Source organism: Hypomesus nipponensis, chromosome 11 (assembly GCF_054491055.1).
Source record: "Hypomesus nipponensis isolate SF chromosome 11, ASM5449105v1, whole genome shotgun sequence".
Taxonomy (NCBI): domain Eukaryota; kingdom Metazoa; phylum Chordata; class Actinopteri; order Osmeriformes; family Osmeridae; genus Hypomesus; species Hypomesus nipponensis.
Genome location: NC_140371.1, coordinates 3,771,446 through 3,795,996, shown reverse-complemented (window position 1 = coordinate 3,795,996; position 24,551 = coordinate 3,771,446). Strand labels below are relative to the sequence as shown.

At 46.7% G+C, this 24,551-nt stretch overlaps 2 protein-coding genes and 1 pseudogene across 2 annotated transcripts; all 3 read left to right on the top strand.

The window, feature by feature from the left end:
* Nucleotides 1-1,425: 1,425 nt before the first annotated feature.
* On the top strand, nucleotides 1,426-3,672 carry LOC146267733 (uncharacterized). The gene is made up of 3 exons (XM_084710275.1): nucleotides 1,426-2,136; nucleotides 2,469-2,738; nucleotides 3,085-3,672. Exon 1 carries the CDS (start codon nucleotides 1,427-1,429, stop codon nucleotides 1,766-1,768), a length of 342 nt encoding a protein of 113 aa, XP_084566401.1. The 5' UTR covers nucleotide 1,426; the 3' UTR covers nucleotides 1,769-2,136; nucleotides 2,469-2,738; nucleotides 3,085-3,672.
* Nucleotides 3,673-4,118: 446 nt separating this feature from the next.
* On the top strand, nucleotides 4,119-7,942 carry tbxtb (T-box transcription factor Tb). Its single transcript, XM_084710005.1, has 8 exons — nucleotides 4,119-4,318; nucleotides 4,600-4,864; nucleotides 5,137-5,271; nucleotides 5,410-5,471; nucleotides 5,844-5,905; nucleotides 6,285-6,461; nucleotides 7,303-7,429; nucleotides 7,687-7,942. The coding sequence occupies exons 1-8, from the start codon at nucleotides 4,119-4,121 to the stop codon at nucleotides 7,940-7,942; spliced, it is 1,284 nt and encodes a 427-aa protein (XP_084566131.1).
* A 6,236-nt stretch (nucleotides 7,943-14,178) lies between these two features.
* LOC146267731 (uncharacterized) lies at nucleotides 14,179-23,236 on the top strand (annotated as a pseudogene).
* Nucleotides 23,237-24,551: the final 1,315 nt, after the last annotated feature.

The window sequence follows — 24,551 nt, the reverse complement described above, 5'->3', positions numbered from 1 at the left end:
TTCTAACTGTCTCTAACTGTTTATGTTTTGTGCCACCTTGTAGCAGGATCCCACAGAGCAGATGGCTAGAAGGGTAAGTATCAAACCACACACAAATACACAAGTACACACACATTCACGCACGCACTTACACACTAGCATGCGCTTGGGCATCAATGCACACACACATACACACATACAGCACAACCACACACACACAAGCTGACATACACAGAGACATTAACCAGTCAACTTTAGTGAACATGTTAGATGTGGAACACTGGTGTAAAACATCATCATGGATGGGAGGGGTGGGGAGAAGAAGGGAGGGGAGGGGAGAAGGGAGGGGCGGGGGATAGGAGAGGGGGTTCTGAGGGGTTAGAGGGACATATATGACCAGGCAGACAGGCAACACTCATTTTATCTCCTCCGTGTGAGAATGAGGCTGCTCAAATAGGACTGGGGCAACTGGGGGACGGCAGGATGGGGGAGGGGAAGAGGAGGGTGTGTGGAGAAGTGAGGGTGTGACTGTGGCGGGGGCAGGAGGAGTGTGTGTGTGTGTGTGGGGGGGGGGGGGGCAGGAGTAGGATGTGTGTTGGGGAGGGGGGAGGATGGTGTGGTGGCCAGGAGAGGGGATAGGAGGGTGTGGAGGGGCAGGGGGGGTGTGGGGGGTGTGGGGGCCAGGAGAAGGGTAGGTAAACAGCATGGAGACGGGTCTACTGCGGGCCAGAGGATAATGGGCCAGCAGCATTACTCACCCAGACCTGTGCTGACAGCGTGTTGAAGTCTGTGTGTGAGAGAGGAAGGTGGTGAGAGGAGGAAAGCTACTGGAAGTGACTGAAGACTGGGGGGAGGGGGTTGAGCTGTGTGCGGTGGTGGTTCCAAACAGGACCCCAGGAATGTGGTGAACAGCAATCACCACAAGTCCGATTATCTGCCATCAACCATCACTATGGTTACCCCTCCACCGGTTGCTCTGCATCCGAGACTGAAGAGTCACATGTTCTCACATCGATGTGTGTCGTTTTTTCGGATTCTCATCCAGGTGCTCATGTACTAATGTCCGGTGTCTACACAGGTGAAGATTCCAACATTTTCCAGCCTCCAACCCAGTTTTCTGAAAAACCTGCAAAGCAGTATGCCTGAGGTGGGTTCATCCTTAGTCCTCCTGATCACATTATGGATCACACATACTGCTGGAAATCAAGACTGGTTGTGTGAGGGAAGTTGTATTGTGTTCAGACCCTACTTCAGCCTCCACAGCAGAGCATGAGAGCTCAGCTCTACAACATCAAGCTGCACCGCATGCACACCCTGTCCCTCACCAACATGGCCGTCTCTCAGAGGTACACCCTGTCCCTCACCAACATGGCCATCTCTCAAGAGGTACACCCTGTCCCTCACCAACATGGCCATCTCTCAGAGATACACCCTCTCCCTCACCAACATGGCCGTCTCTCAGAGATACACCCTCTCCCTCACCAACATGGCCGTCTCTCAGAGATACATCCTGTCCCTCACCAACATGGCCGTCTCTCAGAGATACACCCTGTCCCTCACCAACATGGCCGTCTCTCAGAGATACACCCTGTCCCTCACCAACATGGCCATCTCTCAGAGATACACCCTGTCCCTCACCAACATGGCCATCTCTCAGAGATACACCCTGTCCCTCACCAACATGGCCATCCTTCAGAGGTACACCCTGTCCCTCACCAACATGGCCGTCTCTCAGACACAGGCCATGTCCTTCATAACCCAAGAGAAACAGAATAGTGTAAGCAAGTAAGTGGTCACAAACAAGAAATTTACTTTGGTGGGCAGGTGCATACAGTAAACATAATAAACTAAATATAAATGTAGAACATGTACAACAAAACAAACAAAAAATACTGGCAGAGTTATACAATATCATATAAAATATGATTTAAAAAAACAACTATTGAATAAAAATAATACTGAATGTGTGTGAGAGAGAGAGAGAGAGAGAGAGAGAGAGAGAGAGAGAGAGAGAGAGAATCATGAGGTCTTCCTTCAGCTGGTGTGTAAACTCTGGTGTTTGTTTTTCTCTGGGTGGTATGAACTCTCCTGGGCAGCCTGCTGGAGAAAGACAGGCCGTGTCTGAGCTGGGAGCCCCAGACCAGCAACCAGGAGTGGGTCAGTAGCAGGACACAAGCTCACCTGCAGGCAGCACAACTTCAGACATCCCACCTAGCACTGCTCCCTCCGTTTGTTTACAGCTGTCTTCATGGCAACTGGTGTTTGTTAAAGACAGAATAAATATTTCCTCATATCTGAAACCAGAGGTGATACTCCAACTCAAATACTTGGCCTGATAAATCTGAAATGGAGCTTATTGTTTACTGGAATATACTGTATGTATGTATATATATATATGTGTGTATTTTTTTTCTTCCAAATTGTTTGTATTGATCCCATTGACCAGTCTTTAGAGGAAAAGACTGTCATGTCATCTTCTTCTTCACCAGAAGCCGGGTGTCCTGCCAGACATCTACTCCACACCAGAGAAGAAGAGCTTCACTGGAGGACTTCACCCTCTCCCTCGCCTGAACCAATCAGAGCCCAGCCAGAGCACCAGTGCCATTCCTCCCCAGGCAGAGGGGCGTGGTGCCCCCCCTGTGGGTCCTGGGGAGCAACCACAGCCCTGCAGCAATGATGATGCTAGGGAGGCAGCAAGCGGGAGCCACACTCCAGTCCCCCTATCCATGGAGGACGTGTACGAGAGGAATCCTTCTGGGGTAAGCCATCTCTCACAAACACTCCTCAAACACAGGCTCAGAATTGTTTGTGACCAGAGAAGGCTCTCTCTATGAGCAGGCTCTATGTGTAGATGTAAAGTTGTCATCTAAAGGTCCCTTCTATGAGAAGACCTTGTGATGCTCCTGTAGACTGAAGCACTCAGCCCACAGCTCGCGGGTCAAGTCAGACACCTCCGGAAGGGTTGTTTCCTCTTCTCTTCATTCCACGAAGGCTTGTGTTCAGCAACAGAGGCCAGGCAGGAAGGCTCTGCTGTCAGAGAGAGTCAGGTGTTTGTGGTGGTGGCGGCTGTCCTCCATGCTGACTGTGTGGTGTGTCCATGTGCAGGTGGTGCTTGCAGGGGGTCAGCTGTGGTGGAACTATGCCAGGGATGAGGAAAGCTGAGGGCTCCGAGATGACGTCGCCAGGACACACACCTCCAATGAAGATGACGCACAACGCTGTCCTTTATTGGCCATTTGAAAAGGACGTTTTTGATGCCAGATATTTAATTTGGCAAGGATCATGAGTTCCGTTTATGGTGTCTGAATCGTTTCAATCACTCGGAGTGAGGTCTGAAAACATATTTTAACTGTAGACTGTAAGACTGTATAATAACATATATTAAAGCAAATAATCAATTACCAATGAACCTGTAAATTTGGATTTGACCAGTTTACCGTCAATATAAGAGTATTTGGAAAAGAGAAACATCTGACTTAACTCTCTCGGATTTAAAAATATTTCAGATTGTTCCTGTTGGAGATGTTGGGTTATTATTTTGCACATCAAATTAGTGTATATGTTATGTATAATACATAAAAATTGCAGGTGCTTGCCACTTGCGTTGTAGTTTGACGAAAAAACAGACCAGATAGCAGACTTCAGTTAGAGATAGGCGGGGGTCCATCCTTTCAGAATAGAGCAAAGTTTGTAACCGTTGTCTATAAAAATTAAAATTAAAAAAAACATTTAAATGCATGCTTCCTAACTGCGTGTGTTACTTTGATATGAGTGTCAATATTTACAGAATGAAGTAATAAAGCAAGGGGCTTCATTCGAATTTCTCGTCCGGCAATTACCTTCACACAATGTGTATTCCCCATTGATATGCGCGGCAGAGACCAATCCATACCACGACGTAGACATCAAAGCGAAGATCAGCCAACCAGTACTCTGGTTTGAGCCTATCCGGTAACGGCCTGGCACTACGGGGTATATAAGGGCAGATGTATATAGGTTGCTTTTCTTCAAAATCCTAACTGGAATTAACCTGGAAATATTAGTGTTTTCAGACTTCGAGGAAGACAAATTAACTTTAATTTACTTAAAAACAAGGTATGCTCACACCTCAGCATTCCACCCTGGAGCTGCTGAACAGGATGGCCACAGGTGCCAGTGACTGCCCGGAGAAGAGCCCCCAGTACCGGGTAGACCACCTTCTCAGCGCCGTGGAGCCTCAGTCGGGCAGCGAGAAGGGGGATCCCACGGAGCAAAATCTGAAAGTTTGCTTAGACGAAAACGAATTGTGGCAGAAGTTCAAGGATCTCACTAATGAAATGATAGTTACCAAAAACGGAAGGTATGGCTTAGATTTCAACGACAAATATTGAAACAGTTTTTTAGCCTTCTGAACAGACTATTGTTAAATCAAAAGTAGGCTTTAAGGTAGCAAAAGTTGCATCCATTTTTTTACGTGGTTTAGGATAAGTTAACGGACGACCAGAAAATAGCCTACTACGTCCTCTAGTTTAAACAGTCCTCATTACACATGATTAAATGTAGTAGATAGGCTACAACCTACTCAATATATAACCTGTTATAGTGTTGATATTTAATTTAGTCGACTATCATGATTTCTAGGCGGATGTTTCCCGTGCTAAAAGTTAACGTCTCCGGGCTCGACCCCAACGCCATGTACTCCATCCTGTTGGACTTCGTGGCCGCTGACAACCACCGGTGGAAGTACGTTAACGGAGAGTGGGTCCCCGGTGGCAAGCCCGAGCCCCAGACTCCAAGTTGTGTGTACATTCATCCCGACTCGCCCAACTTCGGAGCGCACTGGATGAAAGCTCCGGTCTCCTTCAGTAAAGTCAAACTCACCAACAAACTAAACGGCGGAGGCCAGGTAAGAAATCTGAAACTGTATTCCATATTATTAACTAGGCCTATATATATTGTAGGCCTATTGCATATTTGTATTACTTAGGCTAATTGACTTTTATTGACTATTGGTCCTATAGTCTAACAAAGTCTATTTACCCTTGAGGATTATTTGAAAACATATAGGCTACATTTTTCAATGGAAATAGCTACAAAACTTGTATGATTCTACATCCGATACATTTATATAAATATATACGTAGCCTATATAAAATAAACAAATATATATTTGTTTAGATCATGTTAAACTCTTTGCACAAGTATGAGCCACGTATTCATATCGTGCGAGTCGGAGGCCCGCAGAGGATGATCACGAGCCACTCGTTCCCGGAGACCCAGTTTATCGCCGTCACGGCATATCAGAACGAGGAGGTATCTGGACATCGATGGTTTCTGTTTTCATATTCTTCATATATTGTCTTAATGAAGAGAAACTCAATACATTTGATCAAAAACTTTTCGTTTCTCATGAATTATGTCTAATAATTACATTGATTTTGGTATTTTCAGATCACTGCTCTGAAAATCAAGTTCAACCCATTTGCCAAGGCATTTCTGGATGTGAAAGAGAGGTCTGACTGTTGACTGCATTGGAAAGTGTTATTTGCTGTTTGGGTTATGGTTAGGAAACATTATGAGAGGGTATACATTGTTGGAGATTTAACAGAAATATAGATACATTTATACATTATATATGTTGGTCATTCTTGTTGCATCATCATTCAGTAGATGCTAACAATTACAAATACTCCATATAAAACAGCAGATAATCCAGAATTAGAAGTGCACAGTTCAGTATAACAGTGGTTGGAGTTGAAGAACGGTCAGTATTTTTACCAGAGTGCCACAGTCAGATAATGTCAGCTATGATAATGCAGTTATCAGATAACACTGAGGTAAAACTGTATTATGTTGGCTGCTCTGAGTCCTGTGTTCCTCCTCAGGACCGACCACAAGGACCTCCTAGAGGACCCCAGGGAGAGCCACCAGCCTCCTTACTCCCACTGTGAGTGTGTGTGTAGGTACTCCCACTGTGAGTGTGTGTGTAGGTACTCCCACTGTGAGTGTGTGTGTAGGTACTCCCACTGTGAGTGTGTGTGTAGGTACTCCCACTGTGAGTGTGTGTGTAGGTACTCCCACGGTGAGTGTGTGTGTAGTTACTCCCACTGTAAGTGTGGGTGTAGTTACTCCCTGTGTGTGCGTGTAGTTACTTCCACTGTGTGGGTGTGTGTGTGTGTGTGTGTGTGTGTGTGTGTGTGTGTGTAGTTACTTCCACTGTGAGTGTGTGTTGTTACTCCCAGTGTGAGTGTTGTTACTCCCAGTGTGAGAGTGTGTATGGGTGTGTGTGTGTACTAATTCCCAGTGTGACTGTCTGTCTCCCCCAGTGAGTGGCTGGTTTCTGCCCAGCACTGGGTCACTGTGCCCCTCCTCCAGCCCCCAGGGTCAGGTTGGGGGGCCCCTGTCTCTGTCCTCCCCCCACAGCTGTGAGAGATACTCCCCCCTGCGAAACCATCGCTCTGCCCCATACTGCAACCCTTACACACCCAGAACCAGCTCTCCGAGTGAGTACCCTGCACACACATACACACACCCAGAACCAGGCCTGCTTGTGAGCACACTGTACACACACATAAACATGCACACTCACATACATACATACAAATATACAGAAACGTATATACACAAACATGCAATCAGGCATACACACAATCACACCTGACAAATACACACACACACACACACACATAGTACCACCTCTCTCACCTTTCTGAGGCCCACAGATGTGTGTGTGTGTCCTCCTGTTGGTGCTTCTCCTTGTCTTCCCTGCCATTAACCAGAAAGTCAAACATGTCTGTGTGACCAGGATGGTTGGCATTCCTCTGGCCTTTGTGTGAGCGCAGGGTCGTAGCTGTAAACAGCTGGCTGGCAGACACTCTGTCCAGGGAGGAGGCTGCTCACACAGCCCAACCAGGAGACACGGGTGTTAGATATGTACACCAGCCCAACCAGGAGACACGGGTGTTAGATATGTACACCAGCCCAACCAGGAGACACGGGTGTTAGATATGTACACCAGCCCAACCAGGAGACACGGGTGTTAGATATGTACACCAGCACAACCAGGAGACACGGGTGTTAGATATGTACACCAGCCCAACCAGGAGACACGGGTGTTAGATATGTACACCAGCACAACCAGGAGACACGGGTGTTAGATATGTACACCAGCCCAACCAGGAGACACGGGTGTTAGATATGTACACCAGCACAACCAGGAGACACGGGTGTTAGATATGTACACCAGCACAACCAGGAGAGACTATTTCATTCCATGTCTGCCTACCCTTCTTCCTGCCTGGTTGTGTGTCTGTCTGTCTGCCTGTTTGTGTGTCTGTTGTCCAGCTGGCTACAGTGACAGCACATCCTCCCACCCCTCCCTGCTGCCCTGTCGTGAGAGCTGGGGCCTGCAGATGAACTCCCACCCCTCCCTGCTGCCCACGGCACACAGCGCCCCTCCTGGGAACAACAGGTCCGTGGATGCCACCCTCCTCCTCCTCGTCTCCTTCTCTCCACCGCTCTCCTCCGCCGCTCTCCTCCACCCTCTCCTCCACCTCTCCTTCTCTTCAACATGTCTTCTTCCTCCTCTCTCTCCTCCCCTTCTCTCTCTTCTCCTCCACTCCAACATTGAAGGGATCAATGTTGGTGTCTTGGATCAATGTCATGACAGTCATATGAAGATTACATGGAAATGAATTGAAAATAACTCCTCCTCCATCTCCCCCCCAGTCAGTACACCAGCCTCTGGTCTGTCAGCAGCCCTTCCCTCCCCCCAGTCTCCCAGGTAGGAGGGGGCTTGGCTAACTGCCTGGGTTCCCAGTTCTTGTGTGGCCCCTCCTTCTACCCCGGCCTGGTCACAGCGCCCCCCTCTGGCTCTCCACTGTATGACAGCAGCCTGGACCTGCAGGACAGCGGCCAGTACGACAGCTCTCCACACACACACCACACCTCCGCCTGGACTCCTGTCAGTCCTCCCTCTCTGTGACCCTGTAAAACTCCTCTTCCCAAACACCACAACCACCACAGGCTTGTCCTGGTCCCACCACAAACACTTCCTTCTACTTACTACTCCCCCTCCCACCACCTCTTCTACCATCTCCTCCTCAGTCCTCAACCACTACCTCCCCAACCACCTCCCCAACCACCACCTCAACCACCTCCCCAACCACCACCTCAACCACCACCTTCTCCTCAGCTGTTACAGCAGTGGTGTAGTCTTGATGATGTTTCCTGTACTGCCCTGTAGGGGGGTTGAGGGGTCCTAGTCCCTCTCTCTGGATCCCTCCCCGGACCTGTAGAACTAGTACCTCTCTCTGGACCCCTCCCTGGACCTGTAGAACGATACAGCAACAACAATGCTGCTCGGTCAGAGCTTCCATCCAAATCAGAATCTGGTTTATTTGCCAAGTAAGTTTGCACAAACAAGGACTCTATTATCGCAGGCAGGTGCATATGATAAACATATAAGAGTTTTAAATGTAACATGTTGAAAATATAAAATGCAGAAAATGTACAACAGTATCTAAATTATTCAAACCAGATGTGGAACACCATGTGGAACACCTTGTGTTTCCGTGAGAAAGAGATGTCAACACTGACATGCTGGTTTTGAAAAAGGAAGCAGGGATTCAACTGGCTGATAAATTAAATTCTGTTTTAAATGTAAAGATTGATGTTCAGAAGTATTGTCGATAGTGTAAATATTAATTATAATTATAAATAATCTTCTCCATGTACATAAGGTATATTGTGTTTTTGTATGACAATTGTGCATGAAAAATGATTAAATTACAGTAGAATTGTGTCTGGAGAATTACCTATCTGGAAGAACACGCACACAGTTTGTGTATGTGTATGTATTAGTGGCGGGCAGTTATCTGCATTAACGTGCTGCGTAAACGTGGTACTGTTATCGCGCGAAAAAAAAATATCGCCGTTAATCTATTCTAAGTTGGGTTGGAGCTGGGTCTATACTACGCAGCTATGAAGACTTTCACCTTGACATTTTAGCGCAGATGTATACCTTGCCGAATTGCACTGTAGGGGGCGAGAACGAGTCTTCAAACCTGTGTGTATGCCTTGTGTATGAGATTAGCACATCAAACGTGACGTGCTAACATGGATGAAGCCGCCAGGGGCGGATCTAGAGATTTTCATTCGGGGTGGCATTGGGGTGGCAGAAGGAAGTTGTTTGGTGGCCTCCTGGAGGCGAATCCAACCCAAAGTAGGGGGGTACAGTACTCCCTATGGTAAATGATTAGGCTAGAACATTGTAGTTTAAATTAAACATAAATATTATTTATTGAAATGTTCTGTAATGTACAAATAATATTTTTCCATGGGAAGATTGAGGTTCATGTTGTTTAATTGTAACTTGTTTCACTACATGCTCTTATGGTTCTTCCTTTTGCGACTGTTTTTTTCACAATGTATGCTTCATGTTTTGGCTACCTGCAATGTTTGGGGCTATCTCGTTGTTATGATCAGAGACCTAAGCACTTTTGTAAAGCTCTCTTTTGGAAGTCGCTTTGGATAAAAGTGTCTGCTACATTTACATTACATTTACATTTATGCATTTAGTGACTTCCAAGAGAGAGCTTTACAAAAGAGCATAGGTCACTGATCATAACAACGAGGTAGTCCCAAACATTGCAAGCAGCCAAAACATGAAGCATACATTGTGAAAACTAAAGTTACAAATTTAAAACAACATGAACCCCAAAAAGTGCAAGACTGTACTTGTAGAAGAACAATCAACAGTAAAATATTTCACAGCGAGTACAAGAGTTCAAGAGTTAATTTCGTTAAAACTAACCTACAAGAGCAACCAGTCTCTCAATAAGAGTCATTGTGATCCTGGAGGAAACTAACATCAGGTCCAGCCAAGCATTCCTAAGTGCTGTTGTACTCCCGGAACAAGTGCGTCTTGAGCCTTTTCTTGAAGGTGGGGAGACAGTCAGTGTCCCTAATGGTGGTGGGGAGCTGGTTCCACCATTGGGGGGCCGGGCAGGAGAAGAGCTTGTGTTGGGACCGTGCTGTCTTGAGTGGTGGGACCACCAGGCGGTTGTCTGAAGAAGACCGTAGGTGGCGGGTGAGGGTGTAAAGCTGCAGGAGAGACTTGATGTAGTCACGTTCACTGCTCGGAAGGTCAATATAAAAAAATTGGGGCGGCACTATTTTTTATTGGGGTGGCAGGTGCCACCCCTTGCCACCCCTTAGATCCGCCACTGGAAGCCGCCCGGTTTGCTTCAGGGAAAATTGATTTTTGAGAAGCTTCCCAATGGAAACTTCGACAAGACTAAGGTTGTTTGCACCTTGTGCTATGCGGAATTAGTTTACTGTAGGAGTTTTTCCAGTCTCAAATACCACCTAAACACAAAGCATCCCTTAGCTAATGCGGAAGATGCCGGGCCAAGCACTGATGTAGCGCAGGGGAAGAGTCGGCCTCAAAGTACGATGTTTGAGTGCAACCGAGGCAAGCCCGTCAGCACAGCTCTATCAGCCAAGCTAACTAATCTAATAAACAGTTAATAAACACAAGTAGGCTACATCTTATTGAACATAATTTATTAATCACCAAGTATCATAGTAGAACAGCTTTCTCAAGCAGTTTGTGATGCATTTTGGAAACAGGAGATGAGCCCCTGGTCTAATGCGCCACCTGGCTTTAGAAACCCGTTCTCAAAGACTTACTTTTAGTCATTATTTGGTTGGCACACATATTCTGAATGTCTTTGGCGGACTTCAAATGAGCCATTTTAATCTACATTAATCTAGATTAATGCAAAGATTACAGTGAGATTCATCTAGATAAAAAAAAATAAAAAAATCTCTGCACCACAAGTACGTATGTGTATTTACAATATACAGTATGTGTGGATTAAGACTGTACCACACAATGCTACACACACACCTGTGAACCAATTCAAAGTTTGTATTTTTACTGGACATATACACCAAAAAAAAATCATACCTGAACGAAATATTTTTTACATTTAGATGTTGGCACCGTGTAGTGACAACATACCCCCTGCAGAGGGCAGCACTAAACTATGTATTACATCCATGCACAAACACAGTTATTCAGACATTCATGTCACACTGTCTCTGTTAGTGTACCTGGCTGTCATTCTGACATGCCTGCTTGCCTGCCCGGCTGCCTGCCAGTCTGTCTGTCTGTCTGTCTGCCTGTCTGTGCCTGTCTGCCTCTCTGTCTGTCGTCTGTGCCTGCCTGCCTGCCTGACCGCATGCCCGGCTGCCTGCCAGTCTGTCTGTCTGTCTGTCTGTCTGTCTGTCTGTCTGTCTGTCTGCCTGTCTGTGCCTGTCTGCCTCTCTGTCTGTCGTCTGTGCCTGCCTGCCTGCCTGCCTGCCCGCATGCCCGGTTGCCTGCCAGTCTGTCTGTCTGTCTGTCTGTCTGTCTACCCCCTCAAATAGAGCTTGCCATCTTTCAGCTCTTCTAGCCAGCCAATCACAGGCGAGTCATTATCTCAGCCAGCCAACCGCATGTGAGTCCACATCTCTATTGACATGCTGGAAGGAGTGACGAGGACTGCTCTTCACGCAGCTGAGGGTGAGGGTGATGACGCTGGTGATGACGCTGGTGATGACGCTGATGCATGGTTGTATGACGGGCTGCATCTCTCGCATCACAAGAGGGGGGGGGGGAGATAGGGTGATGAGAAGGAGAAGGGGTGAACGTGGGTTGTGATTACAGGTAGAGTCGTCAGGAAGGTGTTGAAGACCATATCTGGTCCTTTCTGATCATGAGACCATTCATACTCCTACTCAAGCAACCCTGCATGGCATTTAAACTGCTTTTTAATATCAGGCAGACAAGCATAGACAAAGAAACTAGTCAGGGTCCCAAAAATGCCTCTTAGGCTAGGTGTATTGAGGCCCAAGCCTTTTTAAAATCTGAAAACTAAAGCATAAAGCAAGCATCGATGATATGACCTTTTTTATTTTAAACCTAAAAAGCCCCGAATGCAGTTTTCTCTCTCTCCAAGCCTAATAATCCCATTTGGATCCTATTGAAAAACAGTTCTCTCTGTTAGAGCCCGGCATTGACGCAAGCAGCTCTGACGTCAGTACTGCAGTGAATGAGAAGTGGGGAGAGGGAGAAGGGGGAGGGCCGCGGAGCACCGAGCGTGTTTGCCCTCAGAAATACGACGGACGAGCGTCACTGGCATAAACGCAACTGTATGCCACTTCGAAAAATTCAAAAGAGACTCCCATGAAACCACATAAAATCGATTGAAGACGTGAGAAAGCTTGGAAATACACATTCAGTTGTCCGTGCTAAAAGACAGACTAATGAAATATGGCATTTATATCTACACCCTCAATTTAAAAGTAGATTACAACCATCCAAGCAGCACACTAAACTAAACATAATCAATTAGCGGCATGAAACAATTATGGGTTGTTGGTAAGAGAAATAGAGAGATAAAGAGAGAGAGAGAGAGAGAGAGAGAGAGAGAGAGAGCGGGAGAGGGAGAGGGAGAGGGAGAGAGAGAGAGAGAGAGAGAGAGAGAGAGAGAGAGAAAAGGGAGAGACTGAGGGAAAAAGAAAAGTGTGTGCGTGTAGGCGTGTGTGTGTCTAGATGACTAAAAGCTCAACAGGTGGCTAGACTCGAGCATGTCTCCAGAGAAACCAGTAGCCGTACACATGAACGGGATTAAAAGCAGAAGAGTGCGATGAAGCAGGTTATGATTATCTTTTGTTCATGGTTCTTTGTTTGCTTAAATATGAAGATATTTATGTTTCGGTAAAGTACCTAAACAGTCGGTTGAAAGGGTCGATTCATAGCCGGACTATGTGAGCAGTGTGTAAAGGTCTTGGTGTTTAGCGTAGGTATCATGATGGGTTTGGTGGTTATTGCATGGAGTTCATCTAAAAATGTCGCCTTGACACAGTTAGTTTACGGGAAGAGAAAGACCAAGGAAAAAAACAGTTAAATAAAAAGCCACTGACGTCATTGCCCGAACAAGGGAGCCACCCCCGGAGCGTCTCGCGAAGCCTACCACTTACTTACTGTCTCAAACCTCAAGTTGCTGTGTTAAGTACCTTTTAGTACGACGGACATCTGCCTGCATAGGCGGAGAAGATAAAGACACTGTGTCGCTGCCTAAAACCTGGTCGCTAAAGACAGGCGCTAAACCATGCCCGTTTGGTCGAGTTATGTTTCCTTAGCAACAGGATTAAGAAGTTTTACAAAAGGAGCTCAGAAGACAAGTGGAGTGTTCTACACAGGTCTACGGACTGACTGCGCGTTTTACCAAAAAGAGGAAAAGAGCAAAGCTGTTTTCTCTTTTCCCAGCGGGGTTCCCGGTGCTGTGTGGCGGACCGGCACGGATGGAAGAAGTCTGAAGAGGCGTGCGCCAGATGTTGTTGTCATCTGTCACCCATGGCTCCCTGGCCGTGCCACAACAACCATAATGCGCATGGGTGCCAAATGGACACCATAGGGTTTCCGGTCAGTCAAGTTAGATGGACTGCTGCCTTACCTCCGCTAGAGTCAGTTGTTAGTAGATGAGAGCGGGAAGGGGAGAGTACGTCATGTAGACTAACATCACACCTGTGAGCCTGCAGGCCTGTGCTCTCCACAGGTCCCTGGCTTTTGCACGTGTCATTTTAGCGCGCCAGAAATTCACGCATGAAACGAGAAACATCCAGGTGACTGATTTTAAGGAAATGAAAACCATTTTAACAATAAAGTGCGTCTTTGAGCCGCTAGTCTGTCTCGGAGTCATGAAAGGGCGCAAATTACTTCTCGTGCGTAATTTCCCACCCAGCACGGGACAGAATACGCCGGGACACACGTGATCAACAAATCACCTCAGCGGCAACATTTCTCGTTTGTCAGAGAAAAAAGATAAGCCTATCGCCTCCCCGAAGACGCACATTTATATTACCGCTGTTGTCACCGACAGTACCTCAATCCGTATCGTCTGCGGTGACCGGGCATTTGCGCACCTGCCAACTTCCTCAGTCTGAACTGGTCGGAAACACACTGGTCTAGGTGGGAGAAAAGAGAGAACAGAGAAGAAGAGAAGAGGTATGGATGAACAATACTGACATTTATCAGGACCTCTGCTCTCTTCAACCTCTGACTGGTACACGAACCCAACTGTGATTTGCTGCTAGCATCTTGTTACACACCTCCTCTCGCTTGCGCTAGACCGAAGGACCCGGGCGTCATTGCTAAACAAAGAGCGCCAAATGTCGAAGAAACGGAAAAGTCCTGGGGCCCTTGCACGTGTTGAAGACTTCCAGCATACAGGAAGCAGTGACACAGGTACGTTATTCGACGTCTATAGGGTGCGTGTTGTACGTGGAAGCTTCTGGTTCAATGGTGATGAAAGTTATGTCTGAATTATTTAAAATATGCAGTTTATATAAATACATACTATGCATTAGGTTGGACAACGATACAATACTCCTGTCGTGTATGTCTGGAGTGTGATTTACACCAGAATTGGCTAAATCAGTCTGTTAGAGGAAGTGTTACGAACAGTAGGCCTACCATAGAAGAAGATAGTGTCGTTTTTGTATTGGTTGAAACAGTGTAGCTCAGAGGAGAGCAGCTGCTTAGTGACCAGGCTCTCTAGACAGCTCGTTTAATCCACTCAGCATGAACGCTGTCAATCCTACCGCATACAGTTTTAGCATAGCCTGCTCTGCAACGTCCTAATCTCACTTGTTGTAATCTGAAAACGCTATGCTTCATGAAGTAGCATCGAGAACTCTGTGGAGCTGTGTTGGTGTTGGGACAGAGAGCATGGCCCCGGGCCTGAGGTGGCGTGGCTGCTGGGCCAGGATCCAGACAGGCTGCAGTGTCTTGGGTCGGGGCCCAGACCGGAGGTTTCCTTGGCGAGCAGGAAGAAGAGACAGGAACATCCTCCACTCCCTCGCTGAGCGTGACATCTGGGCCCTCCTCTCCTCTCTCCCCTTCTCTCCTCTCCACTCTCATCTTTTCCTTTCCTTTCCTCTCCTCTCCTCCTTTCCTTTCCTTTCCTTTCCTCTCTCACCTCCTCTACTCTACTCTCCTCCTCCCCTCCTCCCCTCCCCTCCTTTCCACTCTCCTCTCCTCCCCTCCCCTCCCCTCCCCTCCTTTCCACTCTCCTCTCCTCCCCTACCCTCCCCTCCACCTCTCCTCCACCTCTCCTCTTTTCCCTACTGTCCAGCCCTACAGTCCATCCCTGCATCTCAAACACAAGGCCCTATAATAATCCACAGAAATTCACCAATCATAGCTGCTCCCAACACACATGTGGTCATGAACACACATTCCTAATCCGACATGTCACATCATCCAGACTGCCCCTGGATTACACAGTTCTCTGGCTTCCATTGAAGGGCACAACTAGCATACTAACTGACTGAAAGACAGACAAACTCAGGAAATCTGGCCGGATTCTAAGAGACTGTTACCACCCATCCTTCAGTCTTTTTACCCCGTTGCCTACTGGCAGGCAATACCAAAGCATTCTGTCTTGCACACGCAGACTGGACTACAGTTTCTTTCGAAGGGCCATCAGGCTTCTGAATGAACATTGATATGGACATTGATACACTGTCGACACTCACAGTAGTCACTTTACACACTGTCACTTCAGCTACTGGTTGCACTTTCAGCAATATTGCACTAATTGTACCCTACTTGTTTCTTGGTTAATATAAATTATAAGGTCAGTATTGGATATTATGTGTATTATAGGTTTAGTATACTGTATTGTTTATTATTTTGTGTATTTAGGGGGTTTATTATATTATATATAAGCTTGTCATAGGTGTAACCTATGGTCTGAGTACTTATATGTCATGTTATGCCAGGTTGCTTTGCGTTGTCTTGTCCAAAGACTTTCAGTGCCTAATCTGACCCTGTGTTGTTCTGTGCATCTGATAATAAAAAACTTGAGCTAGAAGTTACATTTAGCAAACGCTCCTATCCAGAGCGACTTACAGTAAGTACATTTCCCCCGAGGCAAGTAGGGTGAAGTGCCTTGCCCAAGGACACAGCGTCATTGCGGGGAACTGCCGGGAGTCGAACCGGCAACCTTCTTATTAATAGCCCGAGTCACTAACTGCTCAGCCATCTGGCTCCTTCCTTGAACTTGAAACTGACTGACTCACTGACTGACTGACTGACTGACTCAGACTGACTGACTGACTGAGACTGACTGACTCACTGACTGACTGAGACTGACTGACTGACTAACTGAGACTGACTGATTGACTGACTGACTGACTGACTGACTGACTTAGACTGACTGACTGACTGACTGAGACTGACTGACTGACTGACTGACTGACTGAGACTGACTGACTCACTGACTGACTGAGACTGACTGACTGACTAACTGAGACTGACTGATTGACTGACTGACTGACTGACTGAGACTGACTGACTGACTGACTGAGACTGACTGACTGACTGACTGACTGACTGAGACTGACTGACTGACTGGCTCCACTCATATCTGGATTAGTAATATGGAGGTGGTAGCATGCGAGTATGCATACTAATATGAAGATAACGTCTTGGTCGGACGCCTGCACACCCCCCATGCCACGCAATCAGTAGTAGAGACAGGTTTCCCTCCCACCCTGCTCCTGTCTGTTAGCAAGTCTGTCTGTCTGTTTGTCTGTCTGTCTACAAGCCTGCCAGTCTCTCTCTGTTTGTCTCTCTGTCAGTGCAGAAGTTTTCTCTCCTCCTCCTCTACATTTACTGCTGTTGATGTTTATCCATGTTTGGGAGATGAACGTTTGAATGCACCATTTAACCTATCTGATAAGCTGCTCCTGTCACATCTCCTGGGTTACTAGATGCTTCTGGTTCATCTCCTAGGTTACTAGCTGCTCCAGGTTCATATCCTAGTTTACAAGCTGCTGGTACTGTATGTCTTCTGCTGTAGTTGACCTGCTCCATGCGCAAAATGTGTGTGTGTGTATGTGTGAGAAAGAGAAAGAGAGTGAGATAAAGAGAGAGTATGAGGGAGAGTGAACGTGCTTATGTTGGCTTAGAGACACAGAGACATCCCCCATTCCCTGACAGTATACTCGTGGCCTGTCATTGGTCATGTGTGGGCAACATAATTACACTTGTCCTTTACAGCAGCCCCACCTGGTGGTGCAGTTCCAAACTACACGGAAGGGCCCTGCAGATGTGTGTCATGATACAGTGTTTCTCTATCTTTTGTAATGATTATCTTCTCTCTAGAGTGTTTTGGAGTTGGGCTAAGGTGGATGACTAAACAGTCCAGCTCTCTAGTCGGGTCCTCTGACCTGACCTCCATGTTCAGTCTCTTTCCTTGCCCCCCCCGCACTCTCTTTTTCTCCTCCCTGCCTCTCTCCAGTCCTCCCCTCACAGGCTGCTGTACATTCAGACCTCTTCCCTTTGTTTTCTCCGTTGACTCCCTCCTCTTCCCTAATCTTTTCTCCTTTCCCTTCCTCCCCCTTCCTCACTCCTCTCTCTTCCTCTCCCTTTCTCTCCCCTCCTCTCCCCTCCTCTCTCCTCCTCTCCCCCTTCCTCTCCTCTCTTCTGCTCTCCCCTCTCAGAATCAGAATCAGAAGGGATTTTATTTGCCATGAATGTTCGCACAAACAAGGAATTTACTTTGGCAGGGAGTTGCATACATTAAACATATAGGAATATTGAAACTTAAATATGTGGACTAACTATACAAAAAGAGCAAAGTCTAGCTAATACTAAGGGGGGTGTAGCTAATACTAAGGGGAATAAAATAAAATATAAAATATAAGTAGTCATAATTTACAAACTAACCTAAAAAAACAGATAGTGCAAGAGAACAATACAATAGTGCAAATTGCAACGTGCAGGGTGTCATTGTGCAGCGTGTGGTTTAAAGTCAGTGAGAGTCCTTGGCCTTGTTAAAGTGGCCAACAGCGGATGGGAAGAAACTCTTCTTGTGGCGTGAGGTTTTGGACTTGATGGACCGCAGCCTTCTGCCGGAGGGGAGTAGCTGAAACAGGGAGTGTCCAGGATGGGAGGGGTCGGCCACAATCTTCCTCGCTCGCCTCAGGGACCTTGAGGTGTGCAGATCCTCGAGGGAAGGCAGATTGCAGCCGATCACCTTCTCAGCAGTGCGGATGATACGCTGCAGTCTGCTCTTGTCCTTGGCAGTGGCAGCAGCGTACCAGATGGTGATAGAAGAAGTGAGGATGGACTCAATGATGGCTGTGTAGAAGTGCACCATCATTGTCTTTGGCAGGTTGAATTTCTTTAGCTGCCTCTCCTCCTCTCTCTTCCTCTCCCTTCCTCTCCCCTTCTCTCCCCTCCTCCCCCCTTCTCTCTTCCTCTCTCTTCCTCTCCTCTCTTCCCTCCTCTTTCCTCCTCTCCCCCTCTTCTCTTCCTCTCTCTTCCTCTCCTCTCTTCTCCTCTCTCTTCCTCTCCCTTCCTCTTCCTTCCTCTCCCATCCTCTCCCCTTCTCTCCCTCCTCTCATCTCCTCTACCCTTCTCTCCCCTTCTCTCCCCTCCTCTCTACTTCTCTCTCTCTTCCTCTCCCCTTCTCTCCCCTCGTCCTCCCTCCTACCTTTCTCTCTTTTCTCTTCCGCCCCCCCTCTCTCCTCCTCTCCTCCCTCCTTGCCTCCTCTCTCTTCCTCTCCTCTCTTCTCTCCCCTCCTCTCTCCTCCTCTCCCCCTCTTCTCCTCTCTCTTTCTCTCCTCTCTTCTCCTCTCTCTTCCTCTCCCTTCCTCTCCCATCCTCTCCCATCCTCTCCCCTTCTCTCCCCTTCTTTCCCCTTCTCTCCCCTCCTGTCCCCTCCTCTCTCTTCCTCTCCCCTTCTCTCCCCTCCTCCCTTTCTCTCTTTTCCTCTCTTCCGCCCCCCCTCTCTCCTCCTCTCCTCCCTCCTCGCCTCCTCTCTCTTCCTCTCCTCTCTTCTTTCCTCCCCTCCTCTTCCCTTCTCCCCCTTCCTCTCTCCTCCTCTCCCCTTCTCTCCCCCCACTCCAGCTCCTCCTCCTCTCTCTTCCTCTCCTCTCTTCTCCTCTCCCCTCCTCTCTCTTCCCCTTCCTCTCCTCTACTCTCCCTTCCTCTCCGCTCCTCTCTCCTCCTCTCCCCCATCCACTCCTCCTCTCTCTTCCTCTCCTCTCCCTTCCTCTCCGCTCCTCCTCTCTTCCTCCACTCCTCCTCTCTCTTCCTCTCCTTTCCTCTCCCCTCCTTTCTCCTCACACGTTTCTAAACGTTTGTGTGTTTTGATTCATGGTCCTCCTGCAGCCCATGTTCAGTCTTCCCCTCCCTCTCCCTCTCCCCCCTCCCACTCTATCCCCCTCTCTCCCCCCTCACACTCTATCCCCCTCTCTCCCCCCTCCCACTCTATCCCCCTCTCTCCCCCCTCCCACTCCCTCCTCCTCTCCCTAGCCCTCTCTGTGGGTCTCTATTCTCCTCTCCTTCTTCCTCTCTTTTCATCTGGTCTCTTTCCTCCTCACTCTCTCTGTTTTCTCTTATGTCGATATGGTTGTAATTATTTCTTCTTTCTTTAACTTTAGACAAGCTAGTTGTCACAGAATGAATGTATTTTGATACAGTTTAATATGTGACGTGAATAAAAAATGCACACAATTTTTTTTTAAATGAAAACCATATTTACAGCTGGTCTTCCTACATCAAACACTCGCTCACACACATTTAACAAAGTAGAGCATGATGATGATCACTTTCATTGACGTCACACCCCGGATGATCTACATTGCTGCAGCATGCAAATATGTACTTGACCCACACGCACGTGTGTGTGTGAATAGCTGGCGTTCCTGCCCGTGTGACAGAGCAGGGGAGGGAGGGTGGGGGACCAGTAGCAGAGCTGTGAAGATGTACGCAGCCCCGTTTCAGAGGGCTGGGGTTTCATGGGCCGGAGTCTGACGTCAGCACTCCGGCTGGGCTGGGTCTCGTCAACCAGAGGGGGAGGGGCGGGGGCATACGGCTCTGGGGTGTGTGCTGCATGTGATTTGTGTGTTGGAGTGTGTGTGTGTTGGAGTGTGTGTGTGTTGGAGTGTGTGTGTGTTGGAGTGTGTGTGTTGCCCGTGTCACTGTGTGAGAGCTCTTGTGGTCTGTGTGTCTGTCTGCTTGTGTGTCTGGTTGCTTGTGTGTGCTAGTATTGTATCATGCTGCTGTTTCAGCCAGTCCGAATGTTGTGTGTAGTCAGAATGTTGTATGAAGTCAGAAGGTTATGTGTACAGAAAAAAAAACATTAGTGTCGTAAGATGAAAGGGGCTGTAATGGAAAGTTAGTGCGACTCGTGCTTTGGATTCTGGAGGCACCAGTCATGGTGATCTAAAAGGGGGCAAGGGTGTATTAAAGCTAAAACAGTCCCCAGGAGAGAGCAGCTCATCTGGGCTACTCTTCTCCACCAGCTCCCCCTCCTCCCAGTCTGCTGGTGGTGCCGAAGTCTAGCTAAGACAAATGCTCAAATGCAACAAAAATCTGATTCACTGATTGAAACAAACTGATTTAAATAAACCCCAGCTTAAACCAATTAGCTGCAATAGTGTTTTGTACATTTGTAACCCATATGGTTATATTTTGAATTATTTAACTTAAGTGAAAATGTGTCCTGTGACCTACAGTATAACTCCTTGAGGAAGAGAGGAGAGGAGAACAGGAGAGAGGAGAGTGATTTTCTGGTGCAACATTAGTTACTCTAATCTGAACTGACAAACAAACAACATTAGAGATGACAGCAAACGTTTTAACAACAGCAATAATTATATGACATCTCAAACATGATATCTCAACTATGCTGTCAAAATATGTAACCTTTCTTCATTAAGGAAACAAAAGGGACACTGAGACCTGTATCTGGTAACGTGAAATGTTATTTAACTTTTATTTAACCAGGCAGAATCACTAAAAACTAAATATTATTTCCAGTGATGGCCTGGCAAAAAGTAAAAGCTTTTTGAGGGAGAGGGGAAGGGGGCTATGGAAGAAAAATCTGGTTAAAAAGCACAATGGCACACAACCACAGCCGTACAGACAAAGAAACAACCAAAAACAAGCAGGTTAACAAAAAGCACAAAGCAAGAGATTATTTACACCAAACAACAACCACAATCAAGACATAGACTGACACTGGCAGGTATGAACGAAGGATACAGGCCGGTGAGAAAACAAAGCAGGCAACATAGGTGCAACAGTAGGACAAACTAGGCAGTTGGCAACAGACAATAAAGACAAACCATAGAGATGAATAGGACAACAAGATACTGAGGGGAGGGGTGAGAAAGCATTTGAAACACTCAAATGGTAGTTCTTTTATGTATTACTTTTGAGGCCTATCTGGCTAGGATAGGCTATGCTGGACTGGACTAAGCTGGGCTGGGTTGGTCTAGGCTGGGCAAGACTGGGCTGGGCTGGGCTGGGTTGGGCTGGGCTGGGCTGGGCTGGGCCGGGCTGGGCCGGGTTGGGCTGGGCTGGGCTGGGCTGGGCTGGGCTGGGTTGGGCTGGGCTGGGCTGGGCTGGGCCGGGTTGGGCTGGGCTGGGCCGGGTTGGGCTAGACTGGGCTTGGACCTGGGCTGTGCTGAGGCAGAAGAGGGTATTGACAGATGGTGCGTTCATAGTTGGTCCTGGCTGATACAGGTCAAACAGGAAACAGCAGAGCTGCACACTCGTGCTGGCGGCCATTTTGAGGTTTTATTAGAATGCTGGCTCACTCCATTCTAGGGTGTTCTCATTCCCTCTTTTTCTCTCTATTGATACTATCTGTCTCCCTCTCTCTACTCCCTCTGTCTCCCTCCCTCCTTTTACTCTCTCTATCTTTGACTTTCATTCCCTCTCTATTGTTTATGTTTCTACCATTTATCAGATGTTGTGGTTAAGTTAATATAGCTGTGCTGTGTGTAAATCTAGATGTTAGCTTGTGGCTAATGTTGGTATGGCTCAAGCTAGGGTCGTTACCAACCTGCGGGTAAGAGCAGATCCAGTCCAGACAGCAGGGTGTTTTAAGGTCAGGGCTTGATGTCAGAGGAACTGTGAAAAACCCCTTCATCCCCATCCTACGGCCTGTACCGACCCTTTTGTGAAAAGTACAACTGTCTCAGGGACCCAGTGGAAAAGGTCTGTTAGGGGTTAGGGGTCAAGGTCAGAGGTCAGGTCTGAGGCTTCACGTCTGATATTGTTTCGAAGATGAGACTCATCTCAAGGGTCTAGTTTTATAATATCATTTACATGATTAATTCAAATGTAATGGCTTCAAATGTACAATATATCATTGGAACTGTGGTTGATATTATTAAAATGGCCTGCATGTAAATGTGACACATAATTTAAAAAAGTAGAATGGTGACCTAGAAAACTCATTTGACAAAATCATAAAATACAGAGCATCCGGAAAGTAATCTTCTTCACTTTTTCTACATGTTGTTATGTTACTGCCGTATTTCAAAATGTATTAACTGCATTTTTGTCTTCAAAATTCTACACTCAGGAAATTCTACACAAAATATAACATTAATTTAAAAAATAAAAGCTTCGCAAATCTATTTAAAAATATATTACACTTACATAAGTATTCACAGCCTTTGCCATGACACTCAAAATTGAGCTCAGGTGCATTCTGTTTACACAACTTGATTGGAGTCCACCTGTGGTAAATTCAGTTGATTGGACATGATTTGGAAAGGCACACACCAGTCTATATAAGGTCCCATAGTTGACAGTGCATGTCAGAGCACAAACCAAACCATGAAGTCTGTAGACCTATGAGACAGGATTGTATCGAGGCACAGATCGGGGGGGAGGGTACAGAAATATGTCTGCAGCATTGAAGGTCCCAATGAGCACAGTGGCCTCCATCTTCTGTAAATGAAAAAAGTTTGGAACTTCCAGGACTCTTTCCTAGAGTTGGCCGCCCAGCCAAACTGAGCCTTCATGGGAGAAGGGCCTTACTCAGGGAGGTGACCAAGAACCCAATGGTGACTCTGACAGAGCTCCAGCGATGCTCTGTGAAGAGAGGAGAACCTTCCAGAAGGACAACCATCTCTGCAGCACTCCACCAATCAGGCCTGTGTGGTAGAGTGGCCAGACAGAAGCCACTCCTCAGTAGAAGGCACATGACAGCCCGTCTGGAGTTTACCAAAAGGCACCTGAAGGACTCTCAGTCTCTCTGGTCTGATTAAACAAAGATTGAACTCTTTGGCCTGAATGTCAACCGTCATGTCTGGAGAAAACCACGGCTCATCACCTGGCCAACACCATCCCTACAGTGAAGCATGGTGGTGGCAGCATCATGCTGTGGGGATGATTTTCAGCAGGAGGAACTAGGAGACTAGTCAGGGTCGAGGGAAAGATGCACACATTGTACACTGTACATGCTGCAATGGACAGTGCACAATGTACAATGTTTCGTCCTTGAAGAAAACCTGCTCCAGAGCACTCTAGACCTTAGACTGGGGCAAAGATTTATCTTCCAACAGGACAACAACCCTAAGCACACAGCCAAGATGTCAAAGGAGTGGCTTCAGGACAACTCTGAATGTCCTTGAGTGGCCCAGCCAGAGGCCAGACTTGAACCCAATTGAACATCTCTGGAGAGATCTGAAAATGGCTGAGCACTGACGCTCCTCATCCAACCTGACGGAGCTTGAGAGGTCCTGCAAAGAAGAATGGGAGAAACTGCACACAAATAGGTGTGTCAAGCTTGTAGCATCATACTCAAAAAGACTTGAGGCTGTAATTGCTGCCAAAGGTGCTTCAACAAAGTATTGAGTGAAAGGCTCTGAATACTTATGTAGATGTTATATTTTAGTTCTTATTTTGTGCAAATCTATAAAAATACAAATAAATTACTGTCATTATGGGTTATTGTGTTCAGAATTTTGAGGAAAAAATGAATTTCAGTCCATTTTGGAATAAGTCTGTGACATAACAAAATGTGGAAAAAGTGAAGCGCTGTGAATGCTTTCCGTATGCACTGGAAATATACAGATCTGTAGAGAAGTGTGCATTTAGTGTTTCCATCTCCATTTGTCTCTCGCAAATGTTTGCATTTGAATTATGCGTTGAATTATGGATTGTTTACAAATGTTTACATTGTCATTTACTTACAGTGTATGGGCTATTACATAATTTTATAATACATTCATTTTTCGTTTGTGACTTTTCATATTTGCACCTAGCTTTTGTGTGTACATACACACCAATATACACATGTGTTGCCAGTTTACTGTAGGGTTAACAGTTTACTGTAGGGTTAACAGTTTACAGTAGAGTTAACAGTTTACAGTAGGGTAAACAGAAAGAGAAAACTGTGTGTGCACTCTATTCACCTGCTGATGTCTGAATTTTACACACCTTCTTATACAGACAAGTCCATATCCAAACACTGACAAACACATAGGATGGCCTGTACTCACATTCACACAAATAAGTATAACATAGTGTGTATACTCACTCACACATACATTACACATACTTTATATACACACACACAGCAATATATACAGCAAACACACATGCACATACACACACATTCAGCATACACATACACGTACATTCAGCATTCTCATACACATGCATTCAGCATGCACACGCACTCACACACATCACACACACACACATATACAGTACATTCACATAT